This window comes from Columba livia, chromosome 12 (genome assembly GCF_036013475.1).
Source record: "Columba livia isolate bColLiv1 breed racing homer chromosome 12, bColLiv1.pat.W.v2, whole genome shotgun sequence".
Lineage (NCBI taxonomy): Eukaryota > Metazoa > Chordata > Aves > Columbiformes > Columbidae > Columba > Columba livia.
In genome coordinates this window covers 1,638,905-1,661,376 of record NC_088613.1, presented here as the reverse complement: position 1 = coordinate 1,661,376, position 22,472 = coordinate 1,638,905, and the positions used below count along the sequence as shown (strand labels likewise).

Here is a 22,472-nt window from a genome sequence, read left to right as displayed (position 1 = left end):
AGCAGTTCGCCTTCTCTTTGGCCAAATTCCTCCAGTCTCTAAGTCAATTTAGTCTGTATATTTGTTAAATTTTTAAGCAGTGTTGCTTTAACATTAAAAACACCAGAAGGATTAAAAGGATAATTAAGGATAAGGGGATAATCTCCTGCCTTTCCAGGTGATAAAGATGATCTCAGAATAAATACCAGTAAACTAAACCCACGGTATTTCAGTGGAAAGGACATATTATGGAATTCAAAAGAATAAGTGATGTTACTTGTTTAGATGTCTTGGGATTTCCAGGCCTGCAGCCAACGTATGGCAAAAGTCTGAGAGAAAACTGGGCCGGTACCGAGAGGCTGATGCAAAAGCATTTTAGAGGTGAAGTGCTGCAGTCACCGATGCGATCGCTAATATTTATTCAGTTGAACGGCCTGATGATTTCAGGATGGTAAAAGAAATCTGAATTTTCTGACATTGACAGGTGTCAGGATGCAATGAGTCTTCCCAGGGCTGGTACTTCAGATTGCAACTGCTCTACAAAATACTGTTGCAGGAGGAGCTTTGTTTGGAAGGAGTAGTCACTGACTGAATTAGCAGTTGTTATCAGGTGTGTAAGGAGAGGAAAAACTGTTTGAGGTTACTGGAATTACCTTCTTCTGGACACTGCACATTTTAAATAAGTTTTGAACATGATAAGATAAATAATTGTTGCAGATGCAACAAATGGAAATGCACAAAAACCAAACCTTCTGAGCATTCCGGTTCTGCAAATTCAGCAAGTGCAGCCAAATGTACAATGAAGTTCTATTTTTTTATTATCTATGAACACAATATTTCAAGGCGTGTCCATCCCTTACAGCAGATCACAGAACACAGACGGCGCACGAGCCGGGATGTGCAGACACCAATCCTGATAAACAGCAAGGGGCCATTTCAGTTGTATTTCTGTGTGCACTTTCAAGTGAAGGTGTCGGGTAATTGGAAGACAGGGTAAATTGGTTTAACCATGAAGTAATCGTACAAGATTAAGATGCTGAAAATTATTAATATAATTTACAAACTACCATATAGTAGAGAACAGATATTGCATTGACTATGCAGGAAACCGACTTTATCTGTTTTAAAATCTGTATTTCAGGGACTTTGATGGGAGTATGGCTTAACTTATTGCTGACATGCTAAAGCTAGACACTATGAAAATTAATTTTTTGCTGGTTTCTTGGTAAAATGAGGTAAAAGTATTTTCTGTTACTAGACAAAGTCAGGTTAACTAGACATAAAAGACTGTTCTCCGACTGAAGTCAGAGTCAAAATTCTTATGAACATGAAAGGCAGCAGTATCAAAACTATGATCTTGAAAAGAAATAACAGCGGTGTTCCATCTGCAGAATAACAAGCACATGCTTTGAATGCTGGAATACATGCTGCATTTTGTTTGTGCTTAGAATAATTACTTATTGCAATATTTGCATAGTGTTCAGTTCTGTTTAATTACAGCTGTCTGCGAGGATGAGTTCAGCAGTGGAGGCACCAGATTCAAACCAGATTTCTTTCTGGAGCTGTAAAATCAAACTCCAGTGAGACAGACGCAGATTTCCATCCGTGTGAAGGGAAGATTGCTTCAGACAGTCTGATGCATGAAGCCTTTTCTTCTTCTCCCCCTTTGGAGACATTAAATGAATGGTGAAGCCTCATCTTTCCTGCTAAAGATCCCTCGGGATGTATTTCACAAGAAAAGGGAAGGAGCTTGAATAAACCATCCCCAACCCTGCGCCTTGCTGAGTGCGGCCCAGAGACGCCCCCTTTTCTCCAGTGATGCGCTCCTGGTGTACAATAGAGAATTAGGATGTGTGTATGATCGTCTGCACGAACGGTGCACAAAGCTAAAAGGAAATAAAATGACTGGTGTGAAGACAGACTTGAGAAAAATGAAATGAATGTGTTCCTGCTGTCCCCTCAGCGCCTTGTTCTCCCTGGACCACAGCCAGGATCTCCTCGATTTCAGGCAGGTTTTAGGGTGCAAGTCTTTTAAGGCAGGACTTTGGTCTCTGCCCTTGTTTGTGAAGCTCCATGCAGCCATGGAGCTGCAGAATCCCTGTCAGGGAGAGCCACGGTGCTTCTAGAATGTTCTGTGAAAATAAAGGTTGTTCCGGCAGTGCCTGGCGTGACGGGCTGGGACTCAGCACCATTTGGGGAGAGAAGCATTGGGATGCTTTAGCTTGACATGTCTTTCCAAATTAAATTTATGTATGTGCATGTATATATATATATATATTTATTTTTTTCTCCAGAAAGACTCACATCAAAAGATGACACGCTGATTTTCTAAAAATTAAACCTATTGGTTGCCCTTAAAATGACTGTTCAAAATAAACACTGGAACACTGAACAGGCTGGCCAGAGAGGTGGTGGATGAACCATCCCTGGAGACATCCCAGGCCAGGCTGGACGGGGCTCTGAGCAACCTGAGCTGGTGAAGATGTCCCTGCTCATGGCAGGGGGGGCACTGGGGGAGCTTGAATGTCCCTTCCAACCCCAACTATTCTATAATGGGGTTCTATAGGGTGATTACGTGAAGCGCCCGTCCTGCAGGGGGCACTGAGCAGACGGCGGCGGGGCGGGGCGCGTCGTGCCGGCCACGCCCCCCGCTCCCCTTGCAGGGGCGTGGGGGGCGTGGCCGGCACGACGCGCCCCGCCCCGCCGCCCAGAATCTCCTCAGCGGGCAGGCCGGCGGTGCGCAACGGCAGCGCCATGGTGAAGATCGCGTTTAATTCCCCCTTCGCCCAGAAGGATGAGCCGAAGAAGGAGGCGGCCGAGGCGCTGGTGGCCGAAAAGGTGCGGAGAGTGGGGTCTATCCGCTTGGCGGGAGGAAGCGGGGCCGAGGGGCGGCCATGAGGGGGGTTGGCAGGAGGAGGTGGAAGCAGCCGCCGCCATTTTCTCGCGGAGGCAGCGGGCCGGGGGAAGGCAGGCGGGTGTCTGTGGGGCCCCCGGTTCTCCTCACCGCTCCCTTTGGTGCTCTCTGGTGCTGGGGACCAGGGGAGTGTGCGTGTCTAAGGGCGGGTCGCTTTCCTCAGGGAATGTGGGACTGTGAGGGCCCCAGCGCGTCGCGCTGCGCAGCGGTTCGCGGTTCTCTCAGTGACCCGCGGCCGTTTTTCCGCTCGGGAGGGCCCGGGGCGGTGCCGAGCTCCGGGCTGGGCTGACATCCCCGGGACAGGCCCGGGCTGTTTATCTCGCAGTTGGGCCTGTGCCAGGGCCCTGCTTCCTGAGGGGGTTTTAAACCTTCCGAGCTCGAGTCCTGCTGAGCTCCGCGGTTCAGCTCCCTCCCCAACCCCGCGGAATTCACGGAATCACTGGGGTTGGAAGGGACCTGGAAAGCTCATCCAGTGCAGTCCCCCCATGGAGCAGGAACACCCAGATGAGGTTACACAGGAAGGTGTCCAGGCGGGTTGGAATGTCTGCGGAAAAGGAGACTCCACAACCCCCCTGGGCAGCCTGGGCCAGGCTCTGCCACCGTGAAGAAGTTTCTTCTCAAATTTAAATGGAACCTCTTATGTTCCAGTTTATACCCATTTCCCCGTGTCTTATTACTGAGAAGAGCCTGGCGCCATCCTCCTGACACTCACACTTTACATATTTATAAACATTACTGAGGTCACCCCTCTGTCTCCTGGTGGCTGCAGCTCAGACCCCCCAGGAAAAAGCTGGTTTGCAGCACTGTTTCCCGAGCACACAAAGTGAGTCTGGGCTCATCCTGCGCTTGCTGCTGCTCTGAAAGCCTCATAGGCAGCAGGTTGGAGCGCGATGCTGTGGTGAGGTGTCTGAGTTTCTGCTGGGTCCAGCTTAAATTAAGAAACCTGCCATAAAGGGTTTTAAATAGAAATCTGGACAAGTACTCTGTGGTTGGCTTTTCCTTCCCAACGAGTTGCTGTGTCGCTGGCTTGAACAGAACTTTCCAAATCTGCAGCAGACTTTATTTTGAAGATGTTTTGCTTAGCTGCTGATGTTTTTAGCCAGGTGAAGATCAACATCTAGGTAAATAAATCAATAGGTTCAGAGGAGGAATATGGGATGGACAGAGTTTATTTGTAAACACAAAAAGCAAACACCCATGGACTTGGACTCTAGTGTCTTTATGTTGTTTTTTTTTCACTTTCTAAGCAGTAATCAGGAAAGCAGCTTGTCTGCCAGCCTGCGGAGCCTCTGCCTCTCCTGAAATAGCCTTCCATGGAAAGGAGAAGCAGCGCAGTGGTGGTGTTGCTCTTCTGGGCTGTAAGAGTTGTATGTGTGCACGGATAACACAGTAGCACCCAATTACTAGATCAGAAGGAAGGTGAAAAGCAGTGATACAGTGTAGATAAAGGCTTAATATAAATTTTGAAGGTGTCATTAGTCTGGCCACTTTCTTGTGGGGCAGACTCATCAGCTACTTCTGAGGCAACTTGTACATAATTTACTGGCTCTGTATTATGCTGGTTCTGAATATAATACTTCCAATATACACTTCCAGCCGTTCTTCTCTTGATAGCTGCTCTTAGCAATTTAGAAGCTACTCATGCTGTTTTGTTACACCTGTCACAATATTATCCGTGTTTGCAAACGTGTACGTGGTTTTTTAACAACTCTTCACTCTGGCTTCAGGGCTTGGAGTTGCATGTAAACATCAAGTTCACCATTTTACTCTGAGACAAACTTGTTCTAGTGCTTGTTAATGTCTCGTTTTGCTGGAATATTTGTGCAGAGCAAACAAACTTAACGGCTAACGTTGTCTGAAACAGCACAATAAAAGTCCCCTAGAATATCTGCACAAAACCCTTCAGCTTGCAGAATGCTCTCCCTGCAGATACTTTGGAGCTGACTGTGTCAACAGTATCTCTTGATCTAGCTGTAGATGTTAACACAAGTGATTTTTCTTCTTCCCTCTTACTCCTAGTTTGCTTTGCTTGTTACTGCACAGCTTAAAACTGCATTTTCTTTGCAGGCTTTTAATGACTTTTATTATTTTTGAGCAGAGGCTTTGTAACCTACTGGAGCGAAGTCTTGGTACTGTGTTCTCTTATCAGCTCTGTCAACTCTTTCTTCTCTCAGATTCAGGCTGCCTGCATTGCTTCTGAAATGATAAATACCTTTGCTTTGTTTGAAATGCATGTCGTGCAACCGTAGCTAATTACATGTCGACATCATCCAAGCACTAGGATGGCTGTGGTGCCAAAACCTCCTGCAGACTGTTGTGTTCAAGTAATGATAGACTAGATGAGTAATATACTGAAAGGTGGAGATGAAGGTGGCAGAATATAAAGAGAACAGAATTAGTCTTAAAAGCTGGTTAACTCTGAAAGGTGTTTTTCACATAATGGTTTATAAATGTGGCATAATTCTGACTTGAAACTAGTTGGAGTTTTTTTTTGACAAAATGCTAAACTAGCCAATTGTGGCAGCTTATGTCTTGCTGAACCAACATTTTTCTGTTTGGAGGATGCAAGAGAGGAATGTAGGAGTATTGACTTTCGCAAAACAGCTTGTTATTTGTTTCAGTAATTGCATAGCTGATGTGTTCGACTTTTATACTGCTATATCTTGCTGAGCATGGAAATATGTGCGGGCTTTGTAATAATACTGTGGCTTGTTGTGATCACAGGTCACTTAAATATATTGTGTTCTACAAGAAGGCAAATAGTGGGACCCAAATAATGAAAGGCAATGGAAGATGCTGTGCTAAATCCAGCTACTGACCCTAGGAACAACATGAAGAAAAAGATCTTTTGCTGTGAAACCCATTTTTTTCTTCCTGACCAGTAGAAAGAACAGGTCTTGAAAGTGAGCTCCTAAATACCTGAGTCATGAGTCATTAAAGGGACATGACCAAATTATAGATTATCTACAAATTTTGGGGTTGTGGTGGGTTTTTTGTTTGTTTGTTTGTGGGTTTTGTTGTTGTTTTGGTTTTTGTTTTTGAAGACCCAAAATACTGTGTATTTGCCCAGAGGGAACGTCACTTCTGATTGTTTAGTATTTGACAGTACTGTTGTTGTTCTCCTCTCAACTTGGCTTGTGTGAATTTTTCACTGGGAAGTCCAGAAAGGCATGGAAAGAACTCTGGAGCATTACAACTTGCTGTTCAGACACCAGTCAGTATCACACAAATCATCACTTTGTTATGTGATGGTGGTAGTACTTCCCTTTGGATCCAGTTATCTTCTCTGTGAGAGAACACTGGGAGGAAAAAACAAGTCGTTGAACTAAAGAGCTTAGTTTCAGGCTGATAGAAACAAAACTTCCCTGGGACTTGGGTGGGAAAAAGGGTATTTTTGAAGCTGCAAGGTAAGATGTGCCACAGGGACTTACTTTATTTGGCATGATTTGAAGCTGTGTTTAAGATGATGAGTAGTTCTCTTTCTTAGAAGACCTCGCTGGTGCATGTTGCAAGTTCTAAAACCTGAATGTTTCACTTGAGTGTCAGATGTTCCCCAGCTAATAGACAAAATTGCATCTGATTTTTTTTCTGTTAGTCCAGCTTTGTAAGGAAAAGTAATGTTATCTTATTCCAAGAGGAGGATAGGAAATAGGCTTTTGGGAATAGGCCTGAAAACACTGTGCCTTAAAATGACCTTGCTCTACAAATCTTGCTTTCGTTGTGCTATATTGCGGCTGCAGCACTGTATCTTTTGTTACAGTTATTTAAATTTCTCACATCTCAAATAGTTTCCTGATAAAGCTTTGTCTAGAAAGCATTCTCTAACTAAGAAAATATCCCTTTCTACTGTTTGAAAGCTGATCTTAATATCATGTATTTTCTTATTATATGATGCTTGACTTACAATTCTTACTGCGCACTTAAAGAAACAGGAGATAATGGGTCAAAGTGAAGAGCAGATAACAGCTGACTTTAGGTTCAAAGCAGTTGTGCTTTCTAAGTTCTCATCCCTTTTTATGTAAAGGATCCAGAGATCGCCACACACGGAGGTGGAAGCTCATCTGGAAGATGTCTGCTGACTCTGCTGGGTCTGGCGTTCATCTTGGCAGGAGTTGTTGTCGGTGGAGCCTGCATCTACAAGTACTTCATGCCTAAGGTGATGTGAAAGTTCTTTTTTCCGTAAGCGTCACTGAATGAAAAAAGTGTAATTATAAATGGATTACTACTAAGTGTTAGAAATACAGTTTTAAAGCAACATTTGCTGTAAAAATAACTAGACTTGCTCTTACTTCCAGCACAAGGTGTACCGTGGTGAAATGTGTTACTTCGAAAATGAAAATCGTGATCGTGCGGTGGAACCTTATTTCCTCCCCATTGCTGAAGAAGCTGACATTCGAGAAGATGATAACATAGCCATCATTGATGTGCCCGTTCCAAAGTTCTCGGACAGTGATCCAGCAGCGATTGTTCATGACTTTGATAGGGTGAGTATATGGGAAGCAATAAGAAGCAGCCGGTCTTGCTGCTTACTGGGAAATCATGGAGTGGATGGTAATCGTAAGAACTTTGGGGTTTTCATTCTGGAGACTTTTAAAGCTTCCTGTCAATGGAAGTTTGTCTTTGGGGGTGAGTTCAAGTGTGGGAGATCTGACCCTTTTAGCTCTGTAATAGTACTAGACTTGACTTCTGCAAGGAAGGAGTGTTACAGGAATATTAGGGGAGTTTATACCCACAATGACTCTAACTCAGAACAACATTTGTCTCTGCTATATAGCTTTAAATATTGTTACCCACAGGATGTCTGGAAGTGACACTTGCTATTTGGTCAAGATTTCTATGTAAATGAAATTGGGCGTGGGAGAACATTGTAAATGTGAGTTAAGGAACAGGGAAACTGAGGATTTGGTCTGAGGTTCTGCCAAACTGTGCTACAAAAATGTAGAATTCCAGAAAAATGTGGGTTGTTTCTCATTGGATAAGTGAACTGAAAAATCACTTCAAGTGGCTGAAACATGGAGCTTGAAAAAACGGTATTAGTTGCATGCAGTTTCTCTAAAGCAAAGATGAAAGGATGGTTTTAATTTGACTTAATTAAAAAATTGCACTGATAGTACTCATAGTTATCCTTAGTTGTAAAAGCTCTCGCAGGTTGTATGCAAATCAAACCTTGGTAATGCAGATATAATCACAATAAACCCACTAGAACTGACCTCTGCACGTGGTGCCGTTAACGGTAGCAGAGGATGGATGCGGCCAAGCTGCGCTACCTGTGTCCGCAGTATTCGCAGCTTTTATCTGTGGTGTCTTGACGGAATCTTGGCTATAACTGAAAGGATTTGGGTGACTTAAGAGCTTCAGTTGATTCTGGTGAAGTGCTATGCAAAATAATAATAAAACAAGTAGATGTGTTGACAATTTTAGTTTGTGCAGTTGTTGCACTCAGTGGTGATCCTGATGTGACTTTCTCGAGACTAATACTTTTTCTGAAGAACTCTTTACAGGGAATGGTTGCTTATCAGCAGCTGGACACCTTTTGTTTGCACTGTGCTTAATTGAACTGCTTCTGTTACGAAAGCATATTACCAAATACTTTCTCTGTATTAATACAAACTATAGTCATTTGGAATTATGACGGAAAAAGCTTTTATAGTCAGCTCTCACTTCTGCACAGAAGTCCTGTTGGAAACATCTTTGCAAAAATGCTGATAACCAAATTCTTAAACTGGACAGTCCTGGAATGCATCACTTTGATAGTCGCTGGGTGTGATCTCCAGCTTTTTGAGCTTCCTCTTTGGTCCTTGTAAAACTGTGTTCTAACAATCAAAGGCCATGCTTAATCAATTGAAAACTTGTTTTCAAAATAGCTCCTGACGGCGTATCTTGACTTGCAACTGGGTAACTGCTACGTGATTCCACTGAACACATCCATAGTTATGCCACCAAGAAACCTGATGGATCTCTTTGCAAAACTGGCGGTACGTAGAGACTTATTGTTCAGTTATGCTGAGCAGCTCACTTTGGATACGAACGCTGGGTGTTGCTCCTGAGCTACAGTCTCTTGCTAGAACAGTCCTCTTGCCATCAAAGTACATAATCCCTCGGCTCAGTCACTGTGCTGAAGTTAAGGCCAGCTGTCAGTGTATATTATGTTGAGTAGATTCATGCTTAATGCTCTTATTAATGCCTAGCTTTATGAAAGCTGAAAGCAACTAGCAAATAAAGTTAAATTTAGCAGTTATAAAGGAATTTGATAAAGCTTCAAATATCGTTGGAAGCCTAAACCTGAAAGTTACTACTGGAAAGCTCACCTATGCCACGAGAGTTTGAATCAGAAGCGCAACGCTCGCTTGTTCTTCTGTTCTATTGGCACTGCTGCTCTGTTGCAGTGGAGTTAGGAGCTCACCATGAACATTTGGACTCTTCAGTAACTAAAACTTTTTATGTTTCTTTTTCCAAGATGACTTATGGGTCAAGTTGATAGTTTGCTGCTACTTCCAAATTAAATGTGCTGCCGAGTTATCTTGTGTCTAATATACTTTTCGAAAAAAGTAATTGACTCCTCTACATCTAGTGCCAGAGGCCACCTGATCTGGCTTAGCTTGTTTTATTTTATTTGTTTTTTAGCTTCATGCAGACAAACTCCGAAATGTGTCTCCTTGTCCCCGTCTTTAAGAGTTGGTCAGGAGGGGTGGGAAGTAATTTCAAAGAGCTCTGATCTTCTGGTGAAGACTTAACTTTTGTAGGTCACGCTGCCTTCTTTTATGGGAAATATATTGCCTCAAACATGGAAACTTTCGTGGTACTTTGTTTCCACTGTAACTGTAAACTTTCCCAGGTTCTGTTTATGTTTGCTTCTGGTGAGGTAATGTTAAGGTTAACTGCACTTTGGGTGAAACTGCAACTATTTGAAATAGCCTTTGTTTTTAACTTTTGTGCTATGCAGCTGTCCAAGACCAGCATATCTTAGTATTAAAAAGAAGGGAAGCTGAAATCTACTGCTTGAAGCCCTTCCAAAGCAAAGAATAAAATGTAGCGGTTTGTCTCGTTGTTAGCAGAATATGTTTCTCAAGGTTTTTTTCTGTTTTAGACTGGCTCTTACTTGCCCCAGACCTACCTAGTCCGTGAGGAAATGGTGGTTACAGAGGAGATAGATAATGTGTCTGACCTGGGTATCTTCATCTACCAACTCTGTGTTGGAAAAGAGACGTTCAGACTTCAGCGCAGAGACCAGATAACGGGTAAGTTCCCTTCAGTAAAAAAATAAATCTATTGTTTGAGTAGGAAAAGGGTAAATACTTAAACCTTTGGGGTTTTTAGACTTGGAAATCTGTGAGTGTTCAACGTGAGCTGAGTCTACTCAGAGCTGGTGGGTATTTTCCTGTACTTTAAAGCATGTATCTGAAGTTTCGTTTCGACATGGTGAGAGAATTTTGGTTATGGAATTAGAGTTTACATGCACAAACCAAATTTGAACTCGTGTCTGTTTCTGTTCCAACTTTTGGTTGAAGTTGTAAGTTAGTTTGCCCCCAAAATTCATATAATCCATCTGATAATGTTAGTCTCTGTAGGGGCAGCTCAGTCTGTCACTGTCCTGTCCTATCTAATGCTGGGTTGCAGAAGCACCAAGTAAATGCATCATCTTCTGGTTCACTTGCCCTGAAAACCAAAAAATAATTGAACAAGCTCTAGATATCCCAGACTTCTCTCTAAAAGAGGAAGAACACCTCATGGGAACTTCTGAGCTCTGTTTCTGTACTGCCATGTTTGGTTTGTCAGCACTCACTGCTCTGGTTTTCCTGCCAACCTCTTAGGCACGAGTTTCCTCAGCCCAGTTCCAGTTTACAGCCCCAGGAGCCACATCTGCTGTTTGCTGGGGCCTGCAGCCTGATTCTAGGTGGAGGACTCTGCATGTGGGAGCATGAAACTGGTCCAAGAGTGTAGGGCATGTGAAGAACAGTAAATGTGGCTTTAAGGGAGGGAGAGGCTTGTGTCCCTTAGCTGTTGTGAAGATGCTTTTGTGAACAAGTCTAAATTGGCTGCTGCTGTGACTGACTGTAATCTACAAGCAAAACTATGAAGTCTTCATAGTGTTTCTGTAAATCATCTTGCTGTAGCATGTTGTTGACATCTTTGCTGCATAGTTAAAGACTTCTACAGAACACATGTACGAAAGGATTCTAGTGGATGAGTAATGCTTCTTGGTACAGTTTCTGTTCTGTAACCAACCTTGTTTGCCCTTGGGGAGGAGGAGGGCGGGGGATCTAGTCAAATGGAAGGCTGCCACTGAGGAGAAAATTGTTCAGGGACAAGGCTTGTCTTGTCCAGATCAAACTCCTGGCACACCTTTCTTCTAGTGTGTACAGGCCATGTACATGTAAATCATTAGACTAAAATGGTTAAACTCCTGGAATTTGTGTGGAGTCTTCTCCTTTAGCTGTTGCTGCCTTGGCCTTCAGGTTTGTGGAGTTCATGGGTTCACCTGTTAGATCAATCTGACCTTTGGTTCTGCAGCAGCTCCCTGGAGTTGTACCTGAAGGTGTGGAAGGAGCCAGACAGGTTATCCTCACCGTTCAGTTCTGTATTCAGGTAGTTTTAGCTTGTACAGGCATTAAGATTGAGATTAATTGAAGGGCAGCCTTACCTAGGAAGTGTTTATAAATTCAAGCGGCACCTTGCTGTGTTGGATTTAAGAACTAGTGCTTCTAGACTTTGGGTAGTGTCTCTTGCTTACTCTGAACACTTCTCTACTTATTAAGGAGCTATAAATCTTTTGTAATTGTTGTATATTGAAGTGCTTTAGTTGGGCAGCTTGGTTTTGATGGCAGGACTATGATATTCTTGTCTCCTAGTAAAGATTCACAGCTGATAGCTAGTAAACTGCCTGTGTGAGATCTGATGCTGGTATGTCCCAAAATAGAGAAAATCACTTTAATAGTGTTAGGAAAAACTTCAGTAAGATGATCAGCCAAGTGGCAAATCCTCCCAGGGCTCTCATCAGGGTGTGGACTGCTCTAGAGAAGCAGGCTCTGTGTTCATACATCCCGGGTGGGAGGAAGTGCTGATAAAGAACTGGGTTTTTTTTCTGCGCCCTGACTTTTTAAACTCTTTCTGTGTAATTTTAGTCTGCTTTGCTTTTTCTTTGTGCTTACTTTGCCATAAACTATCTGTTTAGTGACAGAAGTATCAACACTAAAATGGTGCTGGGGATACTAGGAAAAAAAAGGGCTCGCGTTGTCCCCTGTGTAGTATGTGTCCCCCTTTTTTATTGTTAGCATTCTGAAAACGAGGGAGGCTTTTCTGGTAGAAAACAGACTGGTACCAAGCTCTGATGGTAACTAATGGCTGCAGAAACACCACGTACTGAATGATTGTATCTTGCTGCTGTTCATAACAATACCCAACCTGTAAATACTTGCTGCTGGGTTCTAGATCTGCTTTACTTAGGCTCTCGTCTTCTCTCGTCCCCAGGTCTGCAGAAACGTTCAGTGGAGAACTGTCACTCAATCAGACACTTTGAAAACTCTTTCGTTGTTGAAACAAAGATCTGTCAACAGTGAAGGGTGTTGGATGGGAGGTGACTAGTTCACACCTTCATTGAGAAGTCTGAGCATTAGACGTCGACTTCTTAAATTAAAACGTGCAGTGATAATCAAAAGCCTTATGCATTTTCTGTGTATTGCTTGTATTTCAAAAGACAAAGTCACCATTTCAGCTTTCTTTGATCCTTGATATAACTTTTTAGTTGTCTCATGTAAAACTTAAATTTGAATAAGGTTTTTGTTTAGAAGGTTAATATCAGTTTATCTGTTGAATGTGTTTGATTTAGTGTAACCTGGGAATGGCAGAAAAATATATATATATAAAAATGTTAACCAATTCCTTGGCTGGAACCAATTCTGTTCACCTTAACTTTCACAGAATGATTAATAGTAATAATCTGTGGTTTGCACATCTTGTGTAGTTCTGTAGAATAGCTCTGCACTAGGCATCCTGGCTGAGAAACCCTTCTGATGCGTATCATTAAAGGTTTATTTTAACTGCCATGTGTGAAGCATGTAAAATCCAACCTCAGTAATCATAAACCTCTAACACTACCCTCTTTTCATTTTGTGCAATTACTGTATTGAATTCGTATGTATATTTGGAACCTTCCCCGAGCTTACGTTTAATTCTTCTACCTTTATTTGATTTTGTGGTATTTAGTTGTTAGATTCAGATAGAGTTGCTCTTAAAGCTTGTCAGTATTTTTGGTTATGAATTGGTTTATCCTGTAACTTCCTATTTCAAGAATCTGTTCTGGTATAGCTCACTTGTGAACGTGACTGTAGTTGTAAACTTAAACTACTCTGGCTTATATGAACTTTTTAGATCAACTTTTTATGAGCAAGTAGCATTACTACTGCAGTCAGAGCATCGTTCCTTTTTTTTTGAAAGCTGCAGTATTAAGGTAATGAAGAGTTAAGTGTCCTGCAGTTGATGAACCTGAGAGTTTTATTAAGGGACTTTATATTGGCATAAATTCTGCAACCCTATAATAAATGTTTCTCTAAAACTTTGGCGTTTGTGTGACTTCATGGCGCTCAGAGGTGAGAGCGCAGCACATGGTACGTGGGGGACGCGATGGTTATGGGCCTGGGGCAGCATGCAGCACTCTTCCCCCTCACCCTCCTCTCTTTCAGCTTGTGAAGCCCAATTTCTCTTTCTTGTTGTTCTGGAAGCGCTTTGTGGTGCAAAACAGACGAGCAACAGGGAGGAGAAGACTGTCGGTTGTGGTACAGCAAAGGAGGGCTGCATTCTGTGATTAATCCCTTTGAATGTTGGTGTTGTCATGAGGCTGGTGATTAAAGGTATGCTTGTCTTTGTGTGTTAATGAGAAGTCATCTTAGCATATCATAATAGACCAAGACAGCAGAGGGTTAATCAACAGCTTATAGCACTTTTCAGCATTAATTCATGAGCTTTGCTGTGCTTTAAGCTCAGAGCTCCAGGAGCACTGGGGAGATTTAGGGTTGCTCAGAGCTAAAGTGTGTTTTGAACCCTCCTGGCTCTCCGGGAAAGTAACAGGGATGGTGCAGCTGGGAGTCACACAGCAAGCAGGCTTTGTGCACCAGGAACTGGGGAGTAAGTGACAGCAGGTGTAGCTGCTCTCCGTTGTTGTTTACAAAGCTGTGCAGAGGAAAGGAGCGCAGTGCGGCCCCTGGGAGTAGGGAGATCTGCCTTGGCTTCTGACGTGTATGCTGATGTGACGCAGAGGACGTCCCAAAGCTAGAGCTTTGGTTTGCTTATCTCTAAAACAGTGAGTGTAGGAGAGTATTTCATTGTGTAGTGTACTTGACTGAAATACAATGCTGCAGAAAGCACTAATTATTGTCACTGCAGGTCAGGTGTGCTTTACTGAAACAGGTGTGTGGTACTGGGGGACGTGGCTGCACTGACGAGTTTCTGCTGCACACTTGCTGTGTGCAAGGAAGTTGTTCCATCTTTGAGTGTTGGTGCAGCAGAAGGCTCGTGCTAGACGAACCTCTAACCTGCTGTCTACCCGCAGACACGGAACAGGAGTGCCAGAAATGCTTCCAGATGGGCTGCAACAGTTTCTCTTGGTAAAGATTTCTAAAAGACGTGAAGTCAGTTCCATAAGAGTTATTAGATGTTGTAGGCAGTAAGCCAGCACACTCGAAGGAACAGATTGCTCTTACCTGTTCTTGCGCTGAAGAAGGAGCTGAAGTTCAGGTCGTACGTGTGGTGTCCTGGGATTATTATCTGCCCATCAACGTTTTGTGCTGGGGGTGGGCCTTTAAATCAAAGGACTGCAGATTTAAGGTTGCTTCTCTGAAAACAGTTGCTACTCTTGGGATCTTCTAATGCTGTTTTTCAGTTTGAGGAGCTCCGTGTCTTTGGCACCAGTAGATGGCACAGTCGGCAAGCGCTTGGGTGTAAAGTGTGTGGAACTGGTTAAAAACTTGATGTGTTTATTGTAATATGGAGGTTTTCAGGTATTTTGTGAAAATTACACCTAAAAATAGCTTGATAAAACCTTCCTCTAGGTGGTGTTTATTGTCTTTGCTTAGTTTTTATCTATAGTAAAGAACGTGTTTATAATCCAACTGTAACCTGGGTAAAACCCTGCTAAATATCTGAGTAAGACTGTGCTTCGCGCATGGGTGTGGTAACTGCAGGGATAACATTACCAAGATGCAAATGCAAACTTATTTACTGTGGTAGCCTCTGTTTACAGGCGTGTTTACTGACAAAGCAACCGGTGTGCACGGGACAGTTGTCAGCACCTGTGCACTTGCTTATTGCAAGTTGTCTTTAGCTTGCACGTTATTTTTCTGACACAGTATATTTAGATATGTTTTAAATACCTTTATGAATGCCAAGCTGACGATTCAGTGCTTTGCATGGTTCTTCTTCTGGCATCACTTGTGAGGCTTTTTCAAGTTTAAGTACTCTAATCGAAGAAAACACAGTTAAGAAGAAAGCTGACTTTGTTAATTGGAGGAGGTGCTGTTGACCTTTGCAGGAGCCCAATGACTGAGTGGTAAGATGGGGCGGCTGCTGGTGGGGTGTGGGATGGACATTCCCATTACAGTAGGTGCTCGTCTACAGCAGAACTGCAGAGTTTCCTCCAGCCTGACTTTGTAAAAATTGATATGAATTAAACTAGTATTTGCATATATAAATACTTTGAGATGAAGATCTGGGGAATTAAAAATGAGGACAGCATGGAGACCTTTGAAAGACATACCAAGGCCTCAACCTGTATGAAACAGAGCTTTAGCACCTCAGACTCGATAAACTTGGCTATATGTGAGACATTTTCACAATAAGCTCAGCTCTGCACTGTGGGCTGTTGTGGCACAGCGTGCTTAGGGTGGCAGTGAAAAGCTCTGAGCAAACACCCCCAGCAAAAGTCACAGCATGTCCACCTGGAGGACGAGGAGGCTGCTGGGACTCGAGCAGGACCGGACTGACCTGTGGACTTCAGTAGTTCTTGGCGTCACAGGGCAAGTCACCAAAACTTCAGGCGTTATGGTGAATGGTTATGCTGAGTGACAGCAGAAATATCAGAGAGCTGAAATCAGCTCTGAATTTCCCCAAGAAAAATTCTGGTTTATTGCTTTAAAATCATCCTCCTGTGTGTGGGATTCTGTCTTCCCCAGGTGCTGCAGCTCTGCCTACACCAGGGTGGGCTGAATCAGACGGTTCCCTTATTGCTGATGGAGCAGCTGCCAGCTTTAGATTCTGTACATGGACACTTCTGTTGGGGCTGAGCTCGAGGTCAGGCTCACAAGGATTAAAGCCGCTGTGACTGTCCTAATTTTGAGCCGTGGGGGTTGGCTTGGCTGCCAGCTACGACACGGAGCCTGAATGCAGCACCGATCGACGCTCCCAGGCTGCAACTGAAGTAATTATATATACGGATAATTGCGGTCACATTATTTCATTAAAATTATTTCTTCATTATGTGTATATTTGTGATGCTGCCTAGGCATTATAAATGGGTGTATTTCTTCTCTTGAGAATAATTAAAGACTCTCCACCTAGCGCTCCACCTCCAAAGGAAATCATTTCTTATAGTGCAACTCTTTTGTTTACTTGAGTATTTTCTCTGTTTTTGTACCATGTCACCTGCAAGTTCCACATTAACAAATGTGAAAGTGAATTTATTGTCCTAAAAGGCCTTTTGACTGTGGTCGGAGACATCGTGTGTCTGCTCCAGGATGTCCAGGTTCTCCTGAGCTGCTCCGTTTTAGGCCCCGTTGATGTTAGAAGCTGTTGTGGGTGAAGCCCATGTGTGGACACCTGATCCTGGGACAAGGACATTGCTCCCACAGGCAATAATCCCTTGTTGGAGTGGAACCAGGTGCGTTCATTCTGGAGTGAGAGCGCCGGTGTGTGGGGTTTGTCAGGAACAGATCCACGGAGAGAAAATCCTCCGGTTTCCAGTTAATGATCAAAAATCCCTTGTGGGAGGAGAGCGTGTACAGGGATTTTTGGTTTGTGGGGTGGTGATATCAGTGGTGACCATGCGCTCTCACTTGATAATTTGGTACTTTGGTTTCTCTGCAGTCGGTGGTTGTAGCTGCTTCGTCATCTCACGTTCTCAGCCCCTTGCACTAATTGACCCTTAATGCTTAATGAAATAACAGAGATGTTGGGGCTGCTCACCCCTTCCCAGTGTGCTGTATCGCCCTGTGTGGACTTGGAAGCACTTATGGCTTTGTCTCCTCAACTAATGCGTGTAGTTTTTTGGTTTGGTTGGTTTGGGGGGTTTGTTTGCTTTGTGTGGTGGTTTTTGTTGGTTGGTTTGTTTTCAATGGGGGGTGGGTGTGATCAGACTTTCCCACAAAGCAAACGGTAGCGCTTCTGTGGCTGTGAGCTGAGCTACAGCTGCTGGGTTTTTCACTCAGGGTTCTAGTCTGAAAGACCTGCAAGCACTTCTGCTTCTCTTGTCCACCTGTGCTGCAGCATCAGCTGCTTTTCCTTTATGCCCAAGTTCTTCGTGCTCTTGCTGAAGCTTCTGTGTTAACCGCTCTCTCCAGTTCACAAACCGCTGCTGTGCCAGGTGTGTGCGTGGATGGCTGAGGAGCAGGAATCACACCCCAAAGCCACCGTCCCCTGTTACCGACTGCCTCTAAAGTGGTTTTTACGGCCAAGGTTTGCTGGGTGGTGGCCGGGATGTGTGTAGGGGCCGGGCTGAGCTGCACCCAGAATCGCTGCCCGCTGCTTCTTGCCGAGGCTCCGTTTGCACCGCGCATCCGGAACCTGGACTTTCAACAGGGAAATGACTCACACCAGCTGGAGGGAAAACAAAGCTCTTGGCTGAGTGCCGTGAGCGTAAGAGAAAGGGGCGAGTTCCAGATCTCCGCAGCTTTTGTAGTTCTTCTATAAATATTTCACTCGCAGATATACTGGGGATCTGCAGAATCTATTTGCAGACTCACTATAGTAATTGTTTTTTTTCAGTGGAGATAGTGGTTTCCCTGTACAAAACTCTTATTTTTTCATGTACATTAAAACCAAAACCGATCAACCAACCAAAACAAAAACAAAACAAAAAACCAACAAAACAAACAAACAAAAAACCCCAAATGAAACGACACTGAGAAAGCAAAAAGAAGAGTTTTGTAGGTTTGGGGCTGTCTTGTGTCCTGGTGAGTAGGGGGATTATTTCCCCACACCAATCTGTTCTGGTTCCTCGTCTGTGGGGGACACCTGGGATGGGTCAGTGGGGCAAACGAACCCATGCGGAGAAATTTGGGGTGAAGGAACTCGCAGGAGCGGCGCCGCACTGATGTCTCATGGCTCGTGCTGCTGCTGCTCTGGGTTTCACAGGCTGTGAACCAAGAGGACAGCGCTGGGATGTGGGGCTTTGGTTGGCGTTAACTCAAGTAAGAAACCTCTCTTTAGACTCCCAACTCAAAGCCGTGTGCATTTTAGCTTCTGTTTTATGTAGGTCCCCTGGGAACTTTCTCTTGAGCTGCGCAGCCCTCGGTCTGACCACAAGGAGTTACCGTTTCTTTAAATATCAACTATGTCATAGAACAGTGGAGTTTGTGCAGGATAACGGCGCTGAATCACAGGGCTGATAAACGGGCTGATCGCAGATTAGAGAAACCAGTCCGCCGAGGCAAATTTGGGTGGATTGAAAGTTTTAAAATACATTTTAAATTCTCCCCCCCCGTCTTGGGAGTGCTGGGGTGGCAAGCAGGGAGGCCAAGCTGAACATGGGGTGCTTGGAGCTGACATTGGGGTTGGTAAAAGCCGTAACCTTCACTTAGCTGGAACCCCACCAAAATATTCCTCTCTTACATCCCTGCTGAAAACGGGTAGGCAGGTGAGTCAAGAGACTCGTCGATTCTCATAGTCTGTTATGAAAATTGGTTATGTCATTTCTGTTCATCCTACCTTTGGTGGTGGTTCTGTGTTTTTATTTTGATTGTAGCTTGGCCACTTTCTGACCATGGAGGCACCTGACCTCTGTGGCTTCGTTTCTTCTTTCCCTTTAGCTTTGGTGGCACCTCTGTGGAAGCCCAGAGCTGTGCACTGGCTCTGACTGGGATAAGGACTTTTTCTTAGGTCTAACTGATGCTGAAACGGGTCCTGGGGACATCTGGGTGTGCTGCTGGACTGGCTTGCTCAGGGGTGGCCATTGCTCAGTCATCACCTCTACAATGGATGAAGATCCCTTACCATGGAGCCCTGACTGCCACCAACCCCCACCTGAGCCCCCAGCAGTCGGGTTGTTTCCGCCTGAGCCCCCAGCAGTCGGGTTGTTTCCACCTGAGCCCCCAGCAGTCGGGTTGTTTCCGCCTGAGCCCCCAGCAGTCGGGTTGTTTCCGCCTGAGCCCCCAGCAGTCGGGTTGTTTCCGCCTGAGCCCCCAGCAGTCGGGTTGTTTCCGCCTGAGCCCCCAGCAGTCGGGTTGTTTCCGCCTGAGCCCCCAGCAGTCGGGTTGTTTCCGCCTGAGCCCCCAGCAGTCGGGTTGTTTCCGCCTGAGCCCCCAGCAGTCGGGTTGTTTCCGCCTGAGCCCCCAGCAGTCGGGTTGTTTCCACCTGAGCCCCCAGCAGTCGGGTTGTTTCCGCCTGAGCCCCCAGCAGTCGGGTTGTTTCCACCTGAGCCCCCAGCAGTCGGGTTGTTTACGGAGCGTGTCCCGTGTTGCTCTGACGCAGGATCCAGAAATAGAGCTGGGAGCAGGAACAAGCGCCCAGGTCTTCCCCTTTGAGGAGACTGCACCAAGCACCACAAGTCGTGGCTGTGTCTGTTCCCTGTGCCCAGGACCAGCTCACTGAGCTGCGATATTGCTTGTTTTTCCTTCCTCCTGCTTTGGTGGAGGAGCAGAGACTGTCCTGGCGAGCAGAATCAGGCATTCAAACCTCCTCTTAAATTGAGGAGTTTTAACCGTTTTCCTTCCTTCTTAGGCCAGGACTGTATGTAGAGGGAGGTGCAGTGACAGCCTTACCCCTTCCCTGTGTTTTAGAACCAGGGTACATTCACCCCAGAGAAATGTATGTGATGCTGAATTGTCAGAAACCCCAATCCTACGTTAAATCTGGTCCTTAGTGTGTCAGAAGGATGCACCTGACCCTGGATCAGGCACTCTCTGAGGAAGAGGATGATGACAATAACAATCCTGGAAGATGATATATTGATGCCCACAAGCAATCTGTTACGGCTGGAGATAATTCCTAAATTAATTCCCCTTGTAGCTCCTGGAACTGTGATGAGAAAGGACATTTCTGCTGTTTCTCTGCTGCGGTTGCCCTGGCTCTGGTGGAGAGGAGCCTTGGACAGGGCTGAGCCATCAGGAGACTGAACCCAAGTCACCTCCCATCCAAAAATACAACGTGTCTGTCCCCGTTTCCTCCTGGGAAGGTCAGTGTGTTCCTTAATGGAAATTAATGGGCCTGCTGGCGTCAGCAGAGGCTTTGCATGGAGTTCAGGCGCAGGAAATAAGGAGCGATATAAAAAGTATGAAGTGTTTTTTTGGGGTAATTTGTCGGCATTGAGAGACTATGGATGAGTCTTTAATAGAGCAGAAGTCATTTAAGAACCACTGGAGGAAAGAGCTGGTGAGAAGCAAAACAGAGATCCCTGTACCTCGGACTGTGTGTTTCAACTGGAACGTCATGTTTTCACCCCGAGTTTTCCAAATACTCTCCTTTGTGGCATGTTTTTCTTCCAGTTTTGCGAAGGTCATAGAGTTTTCCTCTATTTCAGCAGCATTTCCCGTGCAGGGACGTTCTGAAGTGCAAATCGCTGCGTTAGAGAGAAGGGGAGTGAACCAGGTAAATCCGATGGGTTTTGCATGTCCCATCAAACTCATTACAGCAGAGAGAGGTGGTACCAAAGCAGCTGTTGCAGATGTGTTCTGGCTTTTTATTACTCTTATTTTGTTCTTGATGGCTTTAAGTAACTGGATTTTTTTCAAAACCATTTTTTTTTGACCACTAAGCGTATCCTATACATCATATTTACACAGAGCTCAGTTTATCAGCCCAAATGCTGGAGCTTCTGGCAGTGTGAACCGGGCACTGTCCCCGCAGCTCTGGCTTATCTGTTCTCTCTTTGGGTATTTATCAAGCCCCCTCTGACAAGATTTTATCTTCCTTGTTTGTTTTTTGGACTGGATGGGATTGACTTGTATCTGGGTCAACTCACTGTGGTTTTTATTTTAGTTATTAAGGTTTGAGGAGACAGGGTTGATGCTCTTGGTGCCTTTAGGGTGGGTTTAATGCTCTTGGTGCCTTTAGGGCGGGTTTGATGCTCTTGGTGCCTTTAGGGCGGGTTTGATGCTCTTGGTGCCTTTAGGGCGGGTTTGATGCTCTTGGTGCCTTTAGGGCAAATGTGATGCTGGGGAAAATATTAATTTTTAGCCTCTAACAGCAAAGTGGAAACAAAAGAAGGAAGTAAACAGTGAAGTAAAAAGTGTCAAAGTTTGCTGCTGATGCAGCGTTAACCAGAGCAGGAAAATCTAACCTTGGCTACGGAGAAACGGAGAGACTTCTGAGAAAATTGAGCAACCAGATAACAACACAGCAAATAAAGTCTAGTGCTGATAAAATGAAAGATGTGTACGGGGAAACGAAAACTCTGCTTTGGTGAGAGGAGCTGGAAATGGGCATTTTCATGGCGAAAGGAGACCGTTTGAGTTACGCGGTGGCTCCTGCGCAGTGACTGGTGTGGCAGGGGTGAAGAGGACATTGGAAATAATGTCAGTGCTGTGGCCACCAGCACGTGGCCTCGCTGCCACCCAGGAGGTGACCGGGGACCCTGAGCGTGGTGACACCTCGCCGAGGCACCAGGAGCTGGAAAGGGAACTGGTTGCTTGTGGTGCAAAAGAGGAGGGGACACCAAAAGGCGGCCCAAAGCAACAGCGCTACGCTTCCAAACAACATACGGATAACTAGAATAGGGAATTAATTGCCACCGGGATTAAGAGATTAGATGTATGTTGGTCAAGCAGGTTGGAAAAGAGCTTTTTGTGGCCACCAGCAGCAAGTGACCCGCTTCAGTGGTGGCTCAACTCAACTCAACCATCTCGAGAAGGTGTAAAGAGCAGAACAAGAAGAGCGGCAGGCGCTCCCACGCTTCCGCAGCAGCCCGCGCTCCTGAGTACAGTTTGAAGTCTCAACGTGCAACGAAACAAACCCAAACCACCCGTCTTGTCTCCTCTCGTGGGGGCAGTGACCCGGAGGAAGCCGGGAGGGTGATGAAACCCTCGGCAGCTGTTGCAGGCGGTGTCGGCGCTTTCCGCGGCGGGGCGTTCAGAGCGGCTGCGTGGGAGGCCATGGAAAGGGGGGGTGCGATGTGCAGCTTTCGGAAACACCCCCAGAGCTCTGCTCCCAGCCCGAACTGTCATCCTCATTTGCCTTGTTTAGGTTATAAATAAGACTTCCCAAAATAACCCTTGTCTTGGTGCTGCTTCTGTACAGCTTGAGGGCCGCAGGCACCCCCAGGATGTCTGTGCTGTTGCCACAATGCCTTCTTTCTTTTTTTGGCCCCAGCACAAGTTAAACTGAACTCTGTGTCAAAAAGCCACTTGTCACTTCAGCACCAAGTCCCCCTGGCGAGGTG

General features: G+C 45.1%; 1 protein-coding gene across 1 annotated transcript; it reads left to right on the top strand.

Annotated features, from left to right (window-relative positions):
- The first annotated feature begins 2,644 nt into the window (after nt 1-2,644).
- Nucleotides 2,645-13,445, top strand: ITM2A (integral membrane protein 2A). The gene is made up of 6 exons (XM_065077388.1): nt 2,645-2,817; nt 6,918-7,049; nt 7,189-7,377; nt 8,758-8,868; nt 9,981-10,131; nt 12,362-13,445. Exons 1-6 carry the CDS (start codon nt 2,734-2,736, stop codon nt 12,448-12,450), a joined length of 756 nt encoding a protein of 251 aa, XP_064933460.1. The 5' UTR covers nt 2,645-2,733; the 3' UTR covers nt 12,451-13,445.
- Nucleotides 13,446-22,472: the final 9,027 nt, after the last annotated feature.